Here is a 22,467-nt window from a genome sequence, read left to right on the forward strand (position 1 = left end):
AAGGCTATGAATGAAAATAAAAACCTAGAATTTAAATATTGGAAATAGTATATAATACTGTGTAAAATACATTGAATCATTTTGAAAACATTCATTCGCTTTAAAAAGGTCAACCTTTCAATATACATTTATTTTAATCAATTAAATCCAACATTTCGATAAAAAAAGTTTCAATATTCTGATAAACTTCCATTTGAAAAAATCTACATTGTAACCAACATGTGTTATTTATTGATATAAATACCTTAAATTATTATTTTCCATTTACAGGCGACAGAAACAAGCGTCAACCCGTTGCAAAGATTCTGCTTAAATCCCTCCTTGTTTATTTGTACTTTAATAATTGTGTTTTTAACCTTCAAGAGTTTACTTGTGTTTATCCAGACGTGTCGACATCATGAACGCGTTGAAATACAAAAAAAACAAAAAAAAACCTCGTCATGTTTTCACTCAGTCCGACCTTTTATTTGGAGAAGACGTTTCTTTGAAAAATACATAAGGCCATGTTTGGATTTGTCTTGTACTGGTTCCACTCGTCACAACAACAGCAACACTTTCCACACGTTTGTCTTTACACTTCTGGTCGCTTGTGCCGTAGTAACTCCTTTTTTTTTAATGTTGCCATCGTTGCTAATATTCTCTCGCACACCTTCACACCAGCGAAGCAGAGACTTCATGCACTGGAGACCGGGGCCGGGGTCAGGGGTCACAGACTCGAGTGTGCTTTTCAAAATAAAACACATGCACGACCTAATGTACACCAGCGCGGATTCGTCGTCATACTGAGATCGTAGTAATGCCCCATTTTAGAATGTGCACTCATGCTTCCCTTTCTCTCGTCCGTCCATGAAAAGTGTGGATAGAAAAACAACTGAACGCGTAAAGGAATAAAATAGCTTTGTAAAAAAAAAAAAAGTTGGAATTCATTGGCCAGAAATAAATAAGCCCCGCCCCCCTCGCTCCGATTGTACAAGCGTCTCTGGAAATATAAAGTCGTAGAAACTGCACTCGTCGAAAGAAACAATTACGGCGTAAAGAAGTGAACACACGTCGTCATGGTCGTAAAGCTACACAACTCATTTTTGCATAAAGTCTATGGCGTTGAAACATCGCAAGCGTTACATTCACACAAACGTCCGTGTGCGGCGATCGACTCGTCGGCCTGCGTTCACATTACCACGAGTGTCCACCAGGGGGGGAATATTATCTTCTTCTAACGATTGTTGCTCGAACTCACGAGAAACAACAGGATCTTAAAGGAGGACGAACAGACACGGATATGAAAGTATTAACTCGTCATCAGAATACTTAATGTTTGAATTTAAAGTGTTATTGAAATACTGCTTGTTTGAAGCATTATATATTTTTTTATAATTTAATTTCATATTTCAGTTGAATTTGGGATTTTTTAAAATAATTAATAAAAAAAAACCAATCAAATTAATGTTGTTTATTATTTAATTCCAATAATTCAAATACATTTTCTAAATCCTTTTTTCTGAGAAAAATAAATAAAAAATATATTTTAGCCTTTTTAAATTCAAATGTAATACAAATGTTTTTATTTATATTAAATATAGAATTTCTATAAATAATAAAAGTATTGAATTAAGAAAAAAAAGGGAATTAGAATAATTAAAAACACTTAAAATAATTAATAATTCATTTTGAAAATGTCTCATTTTTTAAAAAATATTATATTAAAAAAAAACAAATCAACTTTCAATAGTGAAATAACTGAATTAAATGTAAAATAAAATTAAAATAGATTAAATTCACAGAAAACAACAACATTTTAAATAAAAATTCAACAATATTCTGATGTCGCTGATAAACTTCCACACACAGAAAAGATACACATTCTGATTAATCATTTTTTTCGGTGTGATCTGCAAACCCCTAAAAGAACATAAACAAAAGTCACAAATCATCTCATGGTCTGGTAATGTGAACGCAGCCGTCATTAACCATTTCTCCTCTTTGGATGACCGCGGCTGATGCAGCCGTCAATCAAGATCCGGCGACAGATGCTGGACGAGACACTGAGACACAAACACCTGCATGAACATCGACACCCGACGCTAGTACCCAGTAATGATCCGTGTGATTTCATACACATATTTATAGATAGAAAACAATATTTAAAAACAAAAGATCTTACAAAACTAAAACGATGCTTATGATTCCGGGTCACGATTGTTCTGACGGTAGAAAAAAAAAAGGGTAAAAGTTTGTCTGTTCTTGTCGAACCAAAAGTCAGGATGTGACGACGTACCAAAGGAAAACACATAGATTTAGTCTATGGCTCGGACACCCGCCCGGGACCATGACCCAGGAGTTCGTCTTTGATCGGATGGAGACGGTGGTCTAGAGCCCCCCCGCCCTCTTCCAGCGCCGCTCACTTACCGATGACATCAGCGAGTGGACCCGGGGCCCGAACAACAGCCTCTAGACTGAAATCTCATAAGTTGTTCCTCCGACACCCGTCACCTTCTTGACTCCGCCCCCTGGCTTGGCTGCGTTGTGATTGGCCATCATCATGCGAGAGGAGGACCTGAATGTTGGGAGATGAGAGATGGCTGCAGTTACACGGTTCGGACAGAGGGGGGAGCCAGAAACAAACCTGTTTAATCTGATCTAATCTAGTACTGTGATAATGAGAATATACTTGAGGCATAAGAAAATATGGATACACTTAAGTATCGTAATAATAATAATAATAATATTGTTCAACAACACTGTTTATTTTTGGGCTTTTAAATCAGATATATATTTATCCAGAGGGATCAACAAAGTTTAATCCATCATTTGACTTTTATGTTACACTTCAATAAACTCTGTATAAAATGACATAAAACCAATCAACATGCTAATATTAATTTCTGTGTTGCAATTAAACTTCCGTCCACTAGATAGCAGTCACTCTGTGCTCCCACGGGGAAATTCTGCGAGATTGAGGCGATGACTGAGGACGAGAGGATACAGTGATTCCAGCAGCTTTTATAGCTGATGTTTGGACATATTTTGGTTTGAAAACAAATGAAATCAGTTACGACTTCGTCAAGAGTCATGTGGTCTGTAAATTCTAAGAGTCAAGTACCACCAGAGTCAAGTACTTGACAATAACTACAAATATATCCCTGTTACTATACTATGGCATAGTAATACGTATTGTATCATCACATTCTTGCCACTACACACCCCTGGAATATACAAAAAACATCTTCTCAATGTTGCAGTACTTGTTGCACGTAACTTTACGTGTACCCTGAGATAAGAAGTAAAATTCCTAGAATACCTCTTATTAAGATGATTATGACGTTTACTTCCAAAGGAAGACAAGTAGAAAAACAGGCAGAAGAAAAGAGCTACAGTAGCAGCAACTAAAGCTGAGCCGACAGTTTCTAACCTTCCTTCTCGAACGAAGTAAATATATAATATAATAAATATTCATATTGATGCCGATTAAGAGCTGTACTAGCAAAACTGATCAAATACTAGAAGTAATATGAGAATATTGAAATATTGAACTGAACATTTCAAATGTTTTTTATTTTTATCTTAAAAAAAAATGTTGGCATTGAATTGTTTTGTTTTTTCCAAATAATTTAATTCAAATAAATATAATATTTTACTAATAAATTAGAGTGTTTTTCTCAGCTAAATATTTTTAAGAATTGAATAAATGTTTGCATCATTTAATTTGATGAAATAAATAACACATTTGTATATTTTGAATAACTGAATTCAAAAAATGAATAGGATTAGTGTTGTTTATTTTACACATGAAGTTTTCCATTTTAATTCAAATAAATAATATTTGTTTTAATGTAGCCTTTAGGATACAACTTTAAGATGTTGGAATAAGAGTAGGTGTAATATTAGGTATAATAAGTATTGGAAAATAAACCTGAAATAAAAACATATTTCTTGAAAATATTCAAATTTTTAAGTTAATATAGTAAACGTTGAAATTCAATATTTTTAATAGACATTATTGAATCAATTATCTAATAAAAACTAATTTAACCTTGAAAATAATTTAGCTAAAAAATATATCACATAATTCATTTATTAAAAATATATGACCTTTATTTTAATTAAATTATTTGAAAAACCAATTCAATGCCAAAATAACATATTAATAATAAAAAAGATAATTTAAAACGTTAAATTAAACCGTTGAGTATTTTGACGGCATCGATACAAACGTCAGCAAAACAACAACAACAACAACAACAATTGTGTCGTCGTCGCTCGTGCTCAGCTTTAGCAGTGAAAGTGTAAAAACAGGAGAAAGAGACTCACAAACATCAGGGAGGAAGAGGAGGTCTGACACAGACGAAGAGGAGGAAGAAGAGGAAGGTTAGGGTCACGTGACACACGACAGAAAACGGACGCCGTCATCAGACGCGACTCACTGTGCGACCTGGTGTCCTCCCCCGCGCAGCACGCCGCCCCCTGGTGGCCGGGGTCGGTGCTGGGGCGACGCCTCCCCCGTGTACGACTGAGACTTGCCCAGCGAGAGGCTGCGGGGGGGCGGGGAGACGGGGGGCTCCCCGGAGTAGGCGCCGGGCGACGAGGCGGACGAGGGCGGGTTGCGGTGGGCGTACAACGAGAAGTCCTGGCTGTGCCGGAGCAGGCGCTGGGCCTCGGGGGGCCGGGCGGAGGCGGGGGGGCTGACGGTGCGCAGGTAGACCCGGTGGGGGGAGGAGGAGAAAGTGGCGGAGCCCTGGAGCAGCTGCCCCTCCCTCTGCTGGGCGATCTGGGCCGACAGGAAGGGCGAGGTGTAGCCCTGCAGCGGGGGCGACCCCGGCTTGTGCGCCTTCTTCTGCGGCGGCGGCGGCAGCTCGTGGGCGGCCGACTCGAACACCGGGCTCTCGGACGGCGTCAGCAGGCTGTCGTAGGACAGGCTGCCGTTGCGGGGCGTCTGGTTGGCCAGGCTCTTGTAGCTGGTGTCGGTGGTGCCCTCGGACTGCAGCGTGGCCAGCGGGTTGTGGACCGTGCGCAGGCTGGACGAGTGCGAGTTGGCGGCCGACAGCACCAGAGAGGACGGATAGGAGGTGTTGGAGCGTCCGGTCAGGGAGTACCCCGACAAACCTCCCGACACCCCGACACCGGCCCCGGGGCCGTCACTCCTCTCCCCTCCCGCCCGGCGCGACGACGCCAGCCCGCCCGCCGCCGCCGACCCGTCCAGGCTGCTGGGTTCCGAGCGGTAGCTGGGCTGGCGGCTGGACTGCAGGATGGAGGGAGAGTCCAGACTCTCGCCACGCATCACCTGAGGAGAGAGAGAGAAGATGGGTGAGACGGGGGGTGAGGAGGGAGGAGGGAGGGAGGCACAGACAGGAGTTGGACCTAGAGGGGTGGACGGGGGGGGGGACAGTGGTGGGAGGAGCTTGGATGCTGGACCTGGTGCTCTAACACCAACATCGGCATCACACTAGTGGGTCAGAAGCACTGAGTGGCTTCAGCAGGCATCACCACTGCATGTCAAGAACTCTGGATACGTCCACACTACCTTCTCAAGAGTTTCTTACGGTTTGACAAGAAAGTGAATAATTCAGGATTCAAGATATATAACATCAAATGAGGTATTTGTCATTTATGCGTTGAAACAAAAAGGGTAAACTTACAGTATATAAAATAAACAGTACAGTATGTACTGTATATATTTTATTGAGGATTGTTTTGATTGTTTAAGCGCTTTTTGGTCTGGAAAAGCGCTATATAAATACAAATAACTTACTTACTTATTATATACAGTATATACCATCTTTATAGAAGTATCTGAGTGGCATCAGAATATTTATTTTCTAATGTTTTTTTCTAAGCAATATATAGTTTTATAAAATCATTAAATACAATAAATTAAATATTGAAAATGTGTATTTGTTTGTTTAAAAAAAATCTAATAAAAAAAATGAAAACTATTGCCAAAGTAATACATATCTTTTAACACATTAAGGTTGATATTCTAATTAAAAATATATAATTTTAAATTCAATATTTTTGAATTTGTAAACGTTTAAATTAATATTAAAAAAACATTGGCATAATAGTAACACAAACAATAACCATTTTAATTATTAGAATACATATGTAAATAAAAAAATGCATTAATTTTGGAATTTAACAAGGACGGTTTAAAAAAATAATTAAATGCTTAAAAAAACATGAACAATCATGTGACGACATAGATGCACGGTAGCATCAATTCTTTAACATTTTTATATTGAATTTAAACGGCTATGAATTTAAAGATTAATTTTTCAATTATTAGAATAAGAATATAAAACTTAATGTGTAAAAATATTTCTTCATTTGGCAATTGTTCTCATTTTTTTTTTTTGAACAAACAAATACACACTTTCAATATACAAGTTATTGAATTAAATTATTCAATGCTTAAAAGAGACATTTCAAAAAAGAAGTTTCAAATTTCAAACGATAAATTCAACCATTCCGTCATGAAACTGATGTACTTAAAAAAAATATATTTTCTGTCATAGATAAGCATGAGTTTGATCTTGATGTCATTGTTGGATTTAAAAAAAACTGGATTTCAAAGCTGAAGGAAGCCTGGCTCACAGGAGTGTGTGTGTGCGTGTGTGCGCACGTTTGAGTGGGTGTTACAGAGTCAACACAGCAGTAACCTTTGTGAAGATGAACAACTCTGATCACGTGTTCTAATGATCAGGTCACATGATTAATAGCGGCTAAAGAATGAAGGTGCAAGTGTGGACGTAGCCTGCGTGAATAAACACGGGTATGAAAAGTACACAGTAAATGAAATACACATTCCAGTCGATGCATTTCCAGGGGGAAGGATAGATCAACTCAGACACAGACGAGTAAACACACATCGCACCAGCTGAGACTTACTGATCGACCGACGGCCACTGATCACGATCAATTTAAAAACAAAAAGAAGGTCATGGGATTAACCTCGATGAACAGAAGTTAGAGTAAAATATACACAAGCTGTTATTTCATTCAGTGCGAGATCATCACACTGAGGCAAACTGCAGAATACAAATTCATATATATATATATATATATATATATATATATATAGATACATACATACATTTTAATGTCATAAATCACATAATGAATAGTTTTCTTTTTGTCATATTTTTAAAAGAGGAAAATACAGAAGCGCTATACAAATAAAAATTACTGACTTACTTACAAGGAGCAAATAAAATAAATAAGAAGAAATGCCCATGAAAATGTTTCAATAAATAAATTAAAAAAGACTCCATATCAACCTAGAATTTAAAGAAAATAATAATAGAAAGGGTTGCCAGTTGAAAGGCAACTTTCCATTTTAATATATATGTGTAAATAAATACATTTGTATATATATTCTTATTGACATAAATTCCAAATTCAATAGTTTTCTATTTTCCCATTAAGGATAAAAGACAAAAATGGAGCAAATACTGACACAAATTTAAACAAAAATGTATTTAAGTTAAAAAAAAACCACAATCATACTAATATTAAAACATATCTAGAATCGAGAGAAGAAACATATTTATACAGGGTTGCAGCTTTGAAAGAAACTTTCCATGATATAGATGTTTTTACATAAATATTTATATAAATTATTTATTTATCTTTTATTGACATAAATCAAATAACTTCTACTTTACAATTATTTTAAAGAGACAAACAAGGAGCAAATAAAAACACATGCTAAAAATAAATGATAATAATAAACAGGGTTGCTACTTAAAAAGCAACATTTATAATACAAATGTTCTTAAAGCAATGGGAAGCTAAAGTTGAATAATAACGTAAGTCACATCCAAACTAACAACTGTCGCCATGGTTACGGATGGATAAGTTAACTTTGTTGAATTGCTGGGATCTGTTTTTCCTTAATCAACTATAGTCTTACTTCAACTGTATAGTGTCTTGAGATAACTTTGTTATGATAAGACACTTTAAATAAAATAAAATTGAATTGAAATTGAATTGAAGGAGGATAAACGTGTGTGTACCTTGTTGGCGTGCGTGAGCGCGGCGTGGTTTCTTCCCGGGCTGCTGTACGGCGGACGATACTTGCACATTGCTGGTGTGTTCGGAGCTTCTGTCAACAGGCTGCTCTCTGCAAGACAAGAGGTCCAGGCTTTGAGTGAGGAGTGTGTGGAACCGTCGACAGACAGGAGTGACGAGATGATCTCGTTTCAGGGGATCCACGTCGATGTTGACATTGCGTCTCTTTGTGCGTCTCACCCTCTGTGTCAGCACGAGGCAGGCCTGGATAGCGTAGATCCTGTTTGGGGGGAGGCGGAGGGGGGGGCTCCGCATCTGCAGACTGGCTCTCCGTCTGGTCGATGCTGCTCTTCGACTGCAGGGACATCCAAACAATGATCAGTGAAAACTTACGATATATTAACCTGCACTGCAAGAATGTTTCGTAGAATTAGAAAGTGAGCTCAAATTAAAGTAGATCAACTTTTTATTACTTCCAAATGATGGAGGGAATTCAGTTAAATTATCCATTCTGCTCAATGCCCTGCAGTCGACTAACACCATTTAAATCATCCATAGCTTTTTGGTTTCAAGTAAGAGCAAAACTATAACATCATAATTAACAGGAAGAAGCAAATATAGCCACAAAAAATCTTATTTACAATGTGGTAATTACATCAGAAGGTACAGAGGGAGTTAGAAATGTATTTATTTATTTGTTTGTGGTTTTTTTTAAAGCTGTAACAGGGATTACGATTCACAATGCAAAGTTCCGTTCTGTATTTTCATATACATGTAGAATTGTTGTTCATATAAACAGCATTGTTTTTGCCTAAGAGCCTTAAAACCAATATCTAAAAATGAATGTTTTGTCTTGATAGGCAGCAAATTATTATAAAATATAAATTACTTTGCAGTACTCGGTAGAGGATTCTTTATAACATCATATTTGAAGGGTAAACCATTAAGAAAAGCCACAACAATGTCAGAGAGATTGTGATCGCACATCTGGGAATCTTTCTCATGTATTCTGGTCTCGTACGAAGGTGCAAATATTGTGGGTATAAACTCCATTAATTCCTCTAGAGACCCTCGGACATTTTTTCAAGGTCTCCTTCACCTTCCAAAAAGAGATGAATATTTAATTCTAAGTTTTGATATTTGCCGCTTGTACTGCAGATACGAGGAACTGGCTGAATGTTGATGACCGGAATTTAGATTGTAATTTTAAAAGGAGATTCATTAAATAGAAGAGATGACTTCTCTTCCAAGATTGAAAGCTGGACTCACAGCTCAAGTAATCAACACAAATGTTTTGTCTTCGTGTTGCCTTTTATTTTACTTGTGTGTGTACTTGTTTTATTTCCAATTATTATTGTGTCCCCTTGAGGTCAGTACAAAATCTAAGGAAATAAAAAGATGAATGTTCATGTCGATGTAGTGACCTTTAAAAGTGTCAGTGTTAAGATAAGATAAGATAAGATAAGGAAAAGCAATGTCAAAATAGTCATGGATGTCAATAATTAAACAGAGACTTCCAGTAAGAGGGAAGCTGGTGTTGATGGACAGAAACACACAGAGAATTACATAGTAATCCGACTTACACTTCCTTTTACAGTTAGTTTGGTAAATATATATATATAAATTATTTGGCTTGAACGAGTCAAAGATTTTGGGGTCAAAAGATAAAGGAGTATTACACACAGAATCTGCAGGAAGTTAGCGACACTATAATACTTTCTAAATCGTATTTATACTCGTTATTTTACCACATTACTCTCTGCAAAAATGTCGTGTTGATTATCTATTAAGCATGTTACCTAAGAAGATAAGAAATGGATTGATTACCCATAAATTAACAGGACACAGTCAAACATACAGTATCAAACACGATCTTATCCTTAAGTGTTAAACGATCATTTCTCTCACCCTTGTGCTGTGTTGGTCGTTCTGGATGCCATTGTCGAGAACCTTTGCAGCCAGCTGCGCCTCAGTGAGAGTCGGTCGGAGAAAAGGAGGTTGAATCTCCACTGATAGAGGCTTCCGCCATCGACCGACGTATCTGTGGACGGGAGGAAACGTGAGTGAATATTCAAAGGTAATCAAATAAAAGACCAAACAGTTTGTGGTGCTTTGACTAAGTTAAACATGCGTCTTGTTTGCCTACATTTCCATAAACTGAAGCTGAAAGTTCAGTGCAAGTGAGAAGACAAAGCTACAAGTGCTACAACCAAACGCTGACCTTGGAGCCTGAGATCGGCAGAGAACGTTGGAAATGTTCCTCGTGCAGCCGTTGGTGAAAGGGTTAACTCCTCCTCGGAACTTTCCCGTCACCTGGTGGGCAGTAAAAGCAGGTGTTGGCGACGGCGATTATCGTCGCAGATCGTTGAGAGAAGCGTTTGTGTCGAGTCGTTTCGTTCATACCTGCTCGTTCGTGGTGCGCCCTCGAGACACCAGCACCATGTGGAACCCGGTGAGCCCCGCGACCGGGACGAAGAACAGACCGGCGACACACATGACAGCCATGCTGTGCACACAGGCTCAGGAAAGTTGCCATCAAAAATGAACTGATTAAATGCAGATAATAACTATAAGTGAAAGGATACGTGACGGCAGCTTGTGGCGTGTCGAGCTCCTCGCGATGATGCAAGACATAAACCAACCCGAATCCAAACACATTTATGATGTGCGTAGTGAGCGAGAGAAGGAAGAGGAAAAAATATCTGTAGTTCCTCCGACCGATGCAGTTGTTCACCCATGGACAGTGGTGGTCGAAATCCTGAAGGGGTTAGAAGAAGAAGACAAATTAAGAAGGAAATATCAGTTTAGAAATTAAATTTATATCATAGGGTAACACTCGATACTTCAGCAGTATTAGCTAAGGGTGTATGAAAATATTTACAATAATATCACAATATTTAATCAATACATTATCGATATTCAAAGCTTTATTTGTTTTTGTTTTTTTAATTATTATTAACAAGTCAACCTGTAAATATTCACTTGATTTTACTTGTATTTCTTCTCTTGTAAAATACAAATGTGACTAAAATAAGAGATAGATTCTCAAAAAGGTACTCAATATATTGTTCCTAGAGTATTGCAATATATCGTATTGTTCCTCTTTTACAGTGAGTATAACAGTCCAGAGTATTACATCACCAACTTCCTGTCAACACACCCATAATTCAAGCCATTACCACACAACTTTAAATTAGAAATGCGTTTGTTTCAGCCTAAAAAGAACCATCTAACCAACTCCTCATATGATGAATCAAAATTCCAGTCCAACTGGTATATTATGCATGTTAAAGACATGAAGACGTTTATTTTCTAACTTATCAGTTCATTCACTTTTAAGCTGCAGAGACTAATCCTTTAGCGATTACTCAAGTTTCTGTTGAACATCAATTGATACAAAACGTGTCTCAACAAGCTTGAAGTCGTACATGTTTGAGTGGAAGTTTGACATGCGAGGAAACTCTTTTGTTGTTCATTTTTTTCTTCTTTTAAACAACTTCAGACTTACTTAGAATACAGAAGAAGACAGAGCAAGATTTGAGAACGATCATGTTCAGTTCGAGATGTTTGGCTTGTAATGGAAACATAGGTTTCATGAAATCAAACGTGGGAACCTCATTTATTTGTCACCATCTGCTTGTCGCAACATGCCAGAGATGAAATGGCACAAATGAAGGTGTTGCGACCGTTTCCTTCCTTGGAGTTTGCCAATTTAAAATAAACCGTTGCCATGATTTCTTATTGACTCTTTGCTCGGATGCTGTTTGCTTTCATTCTAACATCGCTTTGAGAAAACTATTCCCAGGCAAAACAATCATACAACTACTCATTTGTGGCTTATATTTTAAAGTTTTTTTTAAATCACTTGTGTTTACAAAGCATTCACCTCCACACAGTTGTCGCACACCGAGCAATGCGAGCAGCGGGGAGGCCTGTAGAAGCGGCATGTCGAGCACCACTTCATGCGCACTTGGATTCCTTTGATTTCCACCGTCTTGTAGAGAGGAGCTCGGAAATCATCCTCTTTGTCTTCGTCCTCCTCCGCTAAGAAAACACAAACAATAATAAACATCGTTTTAAAGCCGGACTCCTTGAAGGGACAGGAGACGCCTTAATAAATGGTTACAATTTGGAAGTAACTGCAGCATCATTTATATATTCAGCAGTGAAACCCCCTCTTTAGGAAACAAAATCTGCAAAGAAGTAAAAATTAATTTTCCAGTTGATTAAATTAACATTTTTTTGAACTAGCAAATTCATCACTGAGGTGCCATCACTCTCAAAAACCCTCTCAGTACCGGTGAACAGTTCCCAACCATCACAGCCGGTGATCACTTTGTACATAACAACATAGAAGTATAATTTAAAAATAAAAATTGTAGCAGCCAATCAGCCATCAATAAATGGAGTTTTTGGGATTTTTTTTTGACACCCACTAAGTTCTGTGGTTGTGTTTAAGTGTATTTGCTGTTTGAATAAAACATGTTTGTAACAATGTGGAAAAGGTATGGTCAAGTTCATGGCTGCATAAAAATAATTGGTGGGATATTTCAATTGTGTTCAAGTAGGTGATGAACTCTGGTCTATACATGACTCTGAATCTATCATCATGATCATAGTTGTGCGTTTTCACTCCTTTATTTAGCCTGGACGGACTTGGTTTGTGGGTGTCGTTATGCAACATGGATATGGAGGCAGGAACAGATACTGATAACGCTGAGGTTTTATGTTTTTAAGGCGTAAGCCTCGTGAGATTCACTCACCTCTCGGGAAAACACCTGGATCCATAAAGGTGGCCATGCAGAAGTTGGCCAGCGTGAAGAGGAAGATCACTGCGACATAGATCGGAATGGCGGATGAGAAATATTCAGACAGCCAAGGGCAGCTGCAAGAAAAAAAAAAACGTGAACCGATTATAAACATGATGGACATATAAAATGTTGGGGAAAAAACAATGTCCAGGTTCATCATCAGGTAAAAAATATAATCCAAAAATCAATTACAGCTTGTGTTATCTCAGGGTAAAGTGGTTTGTTGTATCCCTTGTGTTGTCTCTGGTGATCAAGGGTAACCACCTACACCACTGCATATGCATTTATGGAACCTAGGGAGGTCGTTGACCTTGACCCTGAGACAACAGAAGGGATACCTACAAACACATTTGTTTTCGGGCTTCGGGTCAGCTTGACCCCAAGATAACACAAGGGTTAAGTAGTCAATAACGGGGCACTTGCTGAGACATGGGGTCACACTCACGTGAAGCAGAAGAAGAGGGTCGTGGATCCGACGAGGAATGTCGTGGCCGCGGTGACCGGGACGTATCGACTGGGCTTGAAGGGTCGGGGAGGAGCAGAAGCTGCGCCGACCACTCCTCCCCCGAGATTACCCCCATTGAAGCCCGGCATCAAAAACAAGAAGAGGTTAAAAAACAGGTGCGAAGGTCGTGGTTTACCAGAGCGGTGGGATTTGTTCTAGAAGGACGATTGTTTCTCTGTGCCCATAATTTTAAAAGGTTAAATATAGAGAATCTATAAAGGTGCGTTAGCTTTGTATAGAAATAAACTCCTTGAATCTATACAAGTGAAATATGATAGAAAAATAGGTAATTTTACTTATATCTGTATGGCTTTAATGCAACAGTTTTTGGTGCAAAAATGGAAAAAGCTCCACTTATATATTCTGCCCTGGCAAAACACTGCCAGGCATTAATACACAAACAACTTTGTTTATGAGAAACTTTCAATCATTTGTACTGTTTTTTTTTCCCCTCTGGAGCTTGTTAGATTAACAATGGCCGCTCTGACTTCCTATTATCTGAATAGATAATATTAAAAGAATAGATCTAGAGGAAAAAAAAGAGGTAGTTGATGAAACGATAGAAAGACAATTGCAGAAGCAAAGAGAAAAGATTGAGCGTAGCAGCTGAAAGTGATGATTGTCCCAAGAGGGTTTATTTAGGCACTGGGTGGGTAGAAGAAGCCCAGGGTGTCGGCAGGAGCGGCGGTCCAGCGTTCCAAACAATGCCAGCCGGGGCAGAACTATTCAACCAGCTGCACAAATCTGCTCTGTGTCAAACAGGAGCCAGCTGGATTGTATTTCCTTGACACAAAACTTGTAAAAATGTCATATGGTGACCTCCCAGGTGACCAAAAGGTGGCGTCAGAACCGCTATAATCCTCTTTCGAAATTGGCGTCAGGGTCGGGACCGGAATCAACTCATTCCAAAAAGAAGTCGGGTGTAAGTCACTGCAGTGTCACCACACTTGGCCAGATCTGTGCAGACTGACCGATCCCACCTCCGGTGCCGCAGCACAGAAACCCCTGTTTCCATAATGCATCCTTTATACACAGCCATGAAGTCACATCTTTGAATGCATATCTTTTTTTTTTCTTTTGTCGTCTTTCTTGTCGCTGTCACACTGCTGGATTTCTATGGAGAAAAAAAAAAAGGAAAACATTTGGTAAGATTAGAATCTAAAAAGAACATGACAGTTAAATATGTTTGTAGTTACATTTTTAATAGCATAACATGGGAGAGGTTGAACACAAATGGCACCTGAGGTTATGAGTGACAGGTGCAAATTTAAAAAATGTGTTTTAACACCGAATTTGGCAGACAGTTCCAAATGTGGAATGATTAATGATTACATATCATTCTGCTCGGGCTCTAAGGTCTGTGGATCAGAATCTACTGATGGTTCCTGAACACGCTTCCGGACCAGAGGAGAGAAATCCTTCCAGACTGTTGCTCCTAAGCTTTAGAACGATCTTCCTCTCTCTTTGCGCTTGATGGATCTATTGACTCCTTTAAGAAACATCTTAAGACGTTTTTATTTGTTCAGGCTTTTCCTTGATTTTCTGGAACTCCTGTTGTGTTATCCGTTTTATCTTGATCTTTAAAGTATATACTTTATTGAATAGTTTTGATTGTTTACGCGCTTTGTGAGCCTGGTCTGGAAAAGGGCTATATAAATAAATATTACTTACTTACTTACATATCATTCTGCTCTCACAATGGAATACTTGAATGCTGATCTAATTCAATTATATGCAAACAAACATTATTTGATAGCCTCCACTTTCAAATGCTGTGGTTACAGTGGAATCACAAACAAGAACCCAATTGATTTTCATATTCCTAATTTAAACAAAATCTATATTTAGTATCAGTGTAAGACAATAAATATAATTAAATATTGCCTTTTTTTTACGTTATCGTAATAAAATTCCACAGCACGGAATCAACTTTTAAAATGAGAGATTAAAATGCAATATTCCTTCGATTTCGCTCCCATTTATTTTCTTGTAAAATACAAATATAGATCCATCCGTTTGAATTCGGTAAGATGATAGAATCATGTGTCAAAGAAAGTTTTGCAGTGATATAAGCATGTGTTTTTTTATGCCGTGAAAGTCTTCCTACATTTTAATTCTTCAAGAAAAACTGGTTGTTCCTACAGTAACCCATATTTATTGTATCTTTGCACCCGTATTATGAGTCGTATGGTTTACGAGATTCTTGCTGATACACAACCCTACTTCTTAGTGCAGGCAAACTTGTTAACACACACACACACACTGAAAGTCCAACTGATAGGTTCACTTTCAAGTCAAAGTCTTAATCAAAAACTCTAAGATAAAACTAAACAGCCGCAATAAGGAAGTAGAATACAGCGTTTTTGCATAGATAGACAGATAGATAGACTTTGTTAATCAGCCTGACATGGTTACTCTTAAATATAGAACAGAAAAAAACAAGTATACCAATTACAGGATCACTTAAAGATCACTGGTGTCTTATTCATGAAGACTCATCAAAAGGATGCTCTTCTACAAAGACGTGTACAGTTAGACAAACAATCCATAACCAACTGTCACCTGAATACCCCCCAGGTGGTCAACCCAACACGACAGAGGAAACCTAAGGCACCCTGTGGAGATCTTCGTCTGAGTGACACCTCCCTCCCCCCCCACCATGTCCACATTGAAAAAACTAGTCGGAGCAGATTGGATTTTAGCGAAAATAGACATGGAGTAGCAGTGTAATCGGAGATGATCGCAAGGCCACACCTTTACAATCAATACAAAAACAAGGGGGTGGATTCAAAACGATACCTTGACATTTTACATTTAATAAGCTAATGTCAACAACACTTTGCAGTGTTCATTTTGAACATTGCAGTTCTTAAAAACACATTATTTAACTCTCCTTTCGTTTATGTAATCATCTAATATATATGAAATGTAAGCACAATTTAAGTTTATCCACTTACAACTTAAAGAAGGGGTAGTTTAGATGTTTGTATTACAAACAATTCCAGTTCTGCTGTTGCAAATGTCTATTTCTATTTGAAAAACATTGATCTTAAAATGATCCACCCACCTAATGGAGCCCTTTAAAAGCCTGGATTCTATTCGAACCAAAGACGATTCAAACACCAGAAAAACTGTTTTAAATCCATCAACTGATCACCACTGAGATGATTTATTATCGATCACTTCATGATTGATCAATGACAGTAAGTCCAGTGATTACATCCCAACGTTGACTTTAGGTGGTGATGCTAACTGGTCAGCAACTGTTAGCATCACCACCTGAAAAAGGTGATCATTTGAATCCCATACGTCATCATAACCTTGATCGTTCGGAACCTCCATTGGTTTTACATTCTAAGCTCAGCATGTCAGACGAAACTACAGCAGGCCCGGACAAGTCAGGAAAACTATTGGGAAAGTAAATTTGAAATAAACATTTTAAATGATCTTCTAAAAAATGCCACAGTGTCGATTTAAGATTTATCCTCAACATATAAGCAGGTTATCTTTGAACTGCCCTCCGAAGTTGTTTTTTTTATGACACAGCTCAGTCCTTCCTCAGAGCAGATGCTAAGCTAACGTTACCTGGCGATATCGACAGGGCGCTTTAACTAAGCGTTTTATGTGCATCAAAGTGTGACATTATGGATAAGAATTAACGTGTAACTATGGCTAGGAGTACCGTTCAATGAAACGCACCTGTTGTGGTGAAGGCGAGCTGTCTTGACGACTCTCTTGAGGAGACGAGTTGTTTCGTTGTTGCTAAACTTAGCTGTTAGCAAACTAGCCAGGCCGACATCGGAATCCCGGAAGAGGAGCGACGTCCTGCAGGTGGGAGCGTCAGCCAATCAGAGACCGAGGAGCGACGCGACGGATTGATAGTTTTTAAAAATATATTTTAAAAAATAATTTATTAATATTTTTAATATATTCAAGAAAGTATAATTCGGTTTAATAAAACAAAAATGAAACTTTAAAAATACATTACGTACACAATTCAATCGAAGTCATTCATGACGGTAATAGGACAGGTAAACAAAAGACATAGGACTTTGTTTTGTGTCGCATTTTAAATCTTATTAAATTAAAAATAATTGTATATGTTATTTAAATTGTGATGTTTAATACATTTTAACAAATTGTTTGTGTTAAAAGAAAAAAGCCCATCTCGATACTTAAACTACTACTTTAAAACAAGAAATCCAAAAACAGAGAATGATCAAATATGCTTTTTAAAAACATTTTATTCTGATTAAAAAAAGACATTTATCAATGATAAATTCATTTATTTGAACTGTACAAAAATGGTCAACACAATCGCGACAAGATTTCTCACATGAACTAAAATCTTCTGAAAATGACAGAAATCATGATATCAAATGAAAGAAAACTTCATCTACATTTCACTCCATTACTTTTTTATTTTGTGTCCATAAACCGGATGTCCATGATTAAGAGGGTGTATCTGGGCAGAGGTCTCGGAGCCGGCGAGAGAACCTTCATCGACTGTGCTTGCGTGTCCACGAAAGTCACGACTATAAATCCACACACTGGACTTTCCACTATCCCCTTCCTGACCCCGTCCTCGCTCTCCTCGGCGCTGCTGACGCTGAGGACGTGATACGTGAGGTCTCTCCCCGGGGTCACCGGTACCAGCTTGAGCTGAGTGTCGTCCTGGGACATCCCCAGCGGCAGGCACGAGTCCGGGATGGACGGGGCCCCGATTTTATAGATGCGGACATCAGAGAAACGGACCTCGAAGGAGAACGGGAAAAAGGACAACCCCCGGAAACCGTAGAAGTACTCCCGGATCTTCTCGTCCCGGGTGTCCCGTCGACAATCCTTGGAGCGCTCCACCACCCCTCCGGACTTGGGTAGAAGCACGACTCGGACGAAGTGCGGGAGATCTCGTTTGAGTTCGTTGTAAAGTCTCTCGTGGTCCAGAACCAGCACCACGTCCACCTCGAAAGCAGACGCACAGTGGACCAGAGCCTGGTACCCAGATCCCTTCACCCAGCCACAGGTGTTGATGATGCAGCCGCCGACGCTGGCTTTCCTGTTGACTTCACAGCGCTGGGAATACACCTCGGCCAGACACGACGTGAGCTAGAGGCAAGCAAAAAAAAAAATCAATCACTTCTTCTTAAAACAAAAAACAACTTTCAGAAACCTATTTTTGGTCAATTCACTTTACCTTGTTGTACAGTTTTATGTTAGTCCCCGGGGTGGTGGATCCAAAGTGATAGACCAGAGGGGCCTGCACAGAGAAACCTTCCTCCACATCAGCCGGACGCTCGATGCACAGAGCCGACACCGTTCCTGGCACCGACACCTGGAATAAAATGTCACTTTGTTTATTCAAGTCTGGTTCGACAACTTTGCAGTGAACACCATGAACTTGAATAGTTTGGTCTTGTTAGTATAGGACAGGTTGGGTTTGAACAAGTACTTATTAAGAAAATATTGATACACTTCAACATCACTACCATTTTCTTGATACCATTTAAAAAAAAAAAAACAGTTATTCTTCACATTTCAATAGATTGTCCATTTAGTGTTAATAATTCAATTTTTTTTAAATTTACACTCAACATGTAAATATTCATGGTGATTGTTAATTTCAGTTTTGCTCCTAAACTTCCAGCCACTAGATGGCAGCAGTCATTAAGTCCTCCGCAGCTAAAGGAACAGTCAAATCCTGCGAGATTGGCAATGACTAAGGACAAGAGGATACAGTGAGTCCAGCAGCTTTTAAAGCTGATGTTTGGACATATTTTGGTTTGAAAACAAATGAACGCAGTTAAGACTTCGTCAAGAGTCATGTGGTCTGTAAATACTACAACACCAGAGTCAAGTACTGGAAAATACTACACATATATCCTCCTTACAACAATATCAAAATAATGATATATTTGTTGAGGATCTGTGTTAATTTGAGAGTTACATTGTTAATAAGTTGTATATTTTTTTGGTGAGGACTCACACTAAAAGTGTTGCCTTTTTTCGCGTCTGAGAACTACTGAGGACGAGAGGATACAGGGGGCCCCCACATCTTTTAAAGCTGATGTTTGGACATATTTTGGTTTGAAAATGTGGTCTGTAAATTCTACAACACATGAGTCAAGTACTCGACAACACTACAAATATATACTTGTTGCACAATATATCGTATCCTTGTCCCTGTATCGTGATACGCATCGTATCACCATATTGTAATAATTAAATCCTTAGTTATTATTCTGTCTCGTAAAATGAGCAAATATTAAAAATATTAAATATCAGTGTGAACTTGACTGATCTAACAGAATGGAGAAAAGATGGTGAGCAGAATGAGTAAGGTTGTGATATTCTGCCAGAATTTATTTTTAAAAAACAAAACAGCAGCTGCCACCACACATGCTTCACAGCATTAGTCCTAGAAATACATGCAGACAACACCCTTGGACAGGAAACGTTACAGACACCTTGCATGAGCAGGCTTGTAATTAATACAGCATATATGTATATAGAGTGCATATGTGACCAACACACTGCATGTTTCTGAAATATCTATTTTCTACATCAATTTGAGCAGATATAGATCCCATGGAACGTAAAACTCAGAGAGACTCCAATAACATCTGGGGAAAAGAATCCTTAAATACACAATAGTTCTCAATCAATCAATGAAGAGTGTGCAGAATGAACAAGTGTATTTTAGTCACTCAGATCTCTCGTTAAATACTCAAAAAATGTTGTGTTATTTCAAGAAAGCACTTAAATAATAATCGTTCCTATTGGTAATTAACAATTTAAATTATATTTTACTTTTTTACGTGAACAATACACAGATGCCTTTTAAAAAACAGGATTTAAACATATATATATATATATATATATATATATATATAAACAACATATTTAGTTAAATTAGTTGATGATTGGCAGGTTTAAATCCAGATTATGTTCATGATTGTGAATTATCGATTTAAATTGACTCAATAGAATTCACATTCTTTCAACATGATGAAAGTGTATTTAAAAAACAATAATAAAACAAGAAAATAGGCTAATAATAGGCTAAAATATCAAAATAAGTAAACAATTGTCAGGTAGATTTCCTGACAGAGAGGTTTCCTCAATAATGTGAGCCATGTTCTCGTCAGCAGGCTGTGAAGTTTTTTCTTTGGTACGTTAATTTGTCCCCAATTTCATGTAAAATAATTTACTGTAGATGAACATAATAATCTACAACTCCTTATATGGTCTATATTGTCTAGTCATGGACAGAGATTTAATCTAGTTACTCACTACAATGAGCGGCTCTCACTTTTCAGATTCATCTCACGTGTTATGATCACATTGTTCTGTGTTCTTAATTATTACATAAGGTTGTCGTAGCGTGATCTTGATGTGCAAATCTGTCACAGGGATTTACTCACGCTTTATCAATTAGACCCATTATATCTAACTAATTAACTAACTAATCTGTGTTTAAAGCTTTTCTTTCATGAGAACATAACAAAATGTTTGTCATATATGGGGAAGTTAAAGGGATCCTATGTGATTTGAAGTCGCCCAACACCAGTGGACTAAAGTAAGTAAGTTAGTAATTTGTATTTATATAGCACAGCCCAGCGGGAGACCATATTTCCCATGAGCACTCATTAACGTCGCAAAAGTTGCCATGTCCCTGTAGCATGTTCACACCATCCCCAAGAACTTTTACAGAGAAAATAAAAATCACACAAAACACCTTAAGTCACAGTTTATAAGTCATTCAACTAGTTTTAAGTTGATGAGTCATCACAAGTTTTATGAAAATACTTAAAAGGTACCAAAACTACCTAGAGCTGCTTTAAATTTTTCGGCTTTTCTTGAAACCAAATATGTAATAAATGTTCAAAATCTTAAAACATAAATATAGTTATTGTAAAAAGAGGAATGAAAGTTAAATAATATGTAAAAAAAAAAACACTGTCACTGTCACACTGTCATTTTAAAGACAATACGAGCAGCAATATTGACAGTTAATGTATTTAATCTCACCCCACTCTGTCCAACATCCAGCTCCACCAGCGTAGGCCTCCTGCCCACCCTCACTGCATAGCTGAGGAGCAGACGACACAAGGTGGATTTCCCCACATCTGTCGGACCGACGACCATCACCTGAAAAGGTAACCATAATTAGAATGATAATAATTCAGAGGCAGCCGAACAACATACCCTTGGACCTCTCTCGTTGTCCCTCTCGGCTTGTTTCCTCATCTGTTCCAAGGCGGCGTGTGTGTTCAAGTACAGCAACATGGGCGTATCCTTGGACACGTACGCCACCTCCGGCTTCCCGTAAAGGTTGATGCCGCAGCCGTGCCAGGTGAACACGGCGATTTTGGAGCCCGGTCCAAAAGTGTACTTCTTGTTTCGGTTCAGCTCGGAACCGAACACTTCCGCCATCCCGGCGAGAAGCTCCAACTCGACCTGCTCGGCGGCTTCTCCGGACTCGACCTCGAACCGAAGCTCGGTTTCTTTCTCCAGGTCGAACCTCGTGCTGGCTTTGCCGGACTGAGGAGCATCTTCGCTGGTCTGTTCCACGCCGTCTGTCGACATGGCTGAAGTTGAAGACACATTTTTTTAGAATTAGTTTATAAACAATCTCACGTTACATTATTTTTGGTGAAACTAAAGCGACAGTATTTTCGGTTTCTCGCAAAAAAATTTAGACAAACAATGTCTTAACCAGATGAACACGGAGGCAATATAAACATTCGTTTAAACGCAACTATTCTACTTAAATTGCTATAAATTCATTCTCAACAAACCACATAATACTATAAAGGACAAATTGAAAAAAGACTGAATATTTACTCACAATGATACATTAAACTTGGACGCATGTTAGCATAAAGCTAACGCAAAACACCATTGAAAACAAACAACAGTGCCAAGTAGTAGTACGTCATAAAGCTCGGTTGAATGACGTGTTCGTTACAACTATTCGACCAATAGAACCGTGTATGTTTAGGATTAAATACTTACGAAGTTATGTCTGTGTAACGTTGGACAGAAAAATGCTTTCGAGTTAACAGCGTAGATGTCGCAGGCAGATGACGTCACTCCAAAGCGCATCGTCATCATGATGTTTTGGTGTAACGCAAAATAACAATTGTA

At 38.3% G+C, this 22,467-nt stretch overlaps 2 protein-coding genes across 3 annotated transcripts; both read right to left on the reverse strand.

Annotated features, from left to right (window-relative positions):
• Positions 1–438: 438 nt before the first annotated feature.
• On the reverse strand, positions 439–17,141 carry LOC148072300 (palmitoyltransferase ZDHHC5-B-like). Its single transcript, XM_087798849.1, has 12 exons — positions 17,020–17,141; positions 13,261–14,434; positions 12,768–12,889; positions 11,891–12,048; positions 10,590–10,762; positions 10,408–10,510; positions 10,226–10,317; positions 9,913–10,045; positions 8,245–8,359; positions 8,010–8,116; positions 4,422–5,278; positions 439–2,554 (listed from the first exon to the last, which is right to left on the reverse strand). Exons 2-12 carry the CDS (start codon positions 13,407–13,409, stop codon positions 2,449–2,451), a joined length of 2,115 nt encoding a protein of 704 aa, XP_087654975.1. The 5' UTR covers positions 13,410–14,434; positions 17,020–17,141; the 3' UTR covers positions 439–2,448.
• A 438-nt stretch (positions 17,142–17,579) lies between these two features.
• clp1 (cleavage factor polyribonucleotide kinase subunit 1) lies at positions 17,580–22,414 on the reverse strand. Of its 2 annotated transcripts, none has more exons than XM_087799326.1 (5): positions 22,336–22,414; positions 21,526–21,908; positions 21,349–21,468; positions 18,515–18,652; positions 17,580–18,426 (listed from the first exon to the last, which is right to left on the reverse strand). In XM_087799326.1, the coding sequence occupies exons 2-5, from the start codon at positions 21,904–21,906 to the stop codon at positions 17,740–17,742; spliced, it is 1,326 nt and encodes a 441-aa protein (XP_087655452.1). In that variant the 5' UTR covers positions 21,907–21,908; positions 22,336–22,414; the 3' UTR covers positions 17,580–17,739. The 2 variants fall into 2 exon arrangements, with proteins under 2 accessions (XP_087655452.1, XP_087655451.1); XM_087799325.1 differs by lacking the exon at positions 22,336–22,414 and adding an exon at positions 22,169–22,227.
• Between the last annotated feature and the right edge of the window lie 53 nt (positions 22,415–22,467).

This window comes from Callionymus lyra, chromosome 9 (genome assembly GCF_982586985.1).
Source record: "Callionymus lyra chromosome 9, fCalLyr1.hap1.1, whole genome shotgun sequence".
Lineage (NCBI taxonomy): Eukaryota > Metazoa > Chordata > Actinopteri > Syngnathiformes > Callionymidae > Callionymus > Callionymus lyra.

Bases quoted from the DNA above. Each gene is read 5' to 3' on its own strand.
- LOC148072300 (XM_087798849.1), bottom strand. From the start codon at position 13,409: ATGCCGGGCTTCAATGGGGGTAATCTCGGGGGAGGAGTGGTCGGCGCA. The intron at 12,890-13,260 runs GTGAGTGTGACC...TTTTTCTTGCAG, and splicing joins ACCCTCTTCTTCTGCTTCAC to CTGCCCTTGGCTGTCTGAAT. The intron at 5,279-8,009 runs GTACACACACGT...CTCTCTCCTCAG, and splicing joins CGCTCACGCACGCCAACAAG to GTGATGCGTGGCGAGAGTCT.
- clp1 (XM_087799325.1), bottom strand. From the start codon at position 22,193: ATGCGTCCAAGTTTAATGTATCATT. The intron at 21,469-21,525 runs GTATGTTGTTCG...TTACCTTTTCAG, and splicing joins ACAACGAGAGAGGTCCAAGG to GTGATGGTCGTCGGTCCGAC. The intron at 18,653-21,348 runs GTGAGATTAAAT...ATTTTATTCCAG, and splicing joins TGGATGTTGGACAGAGTGGG to GTGTCGGTGCCAGGAACGGT.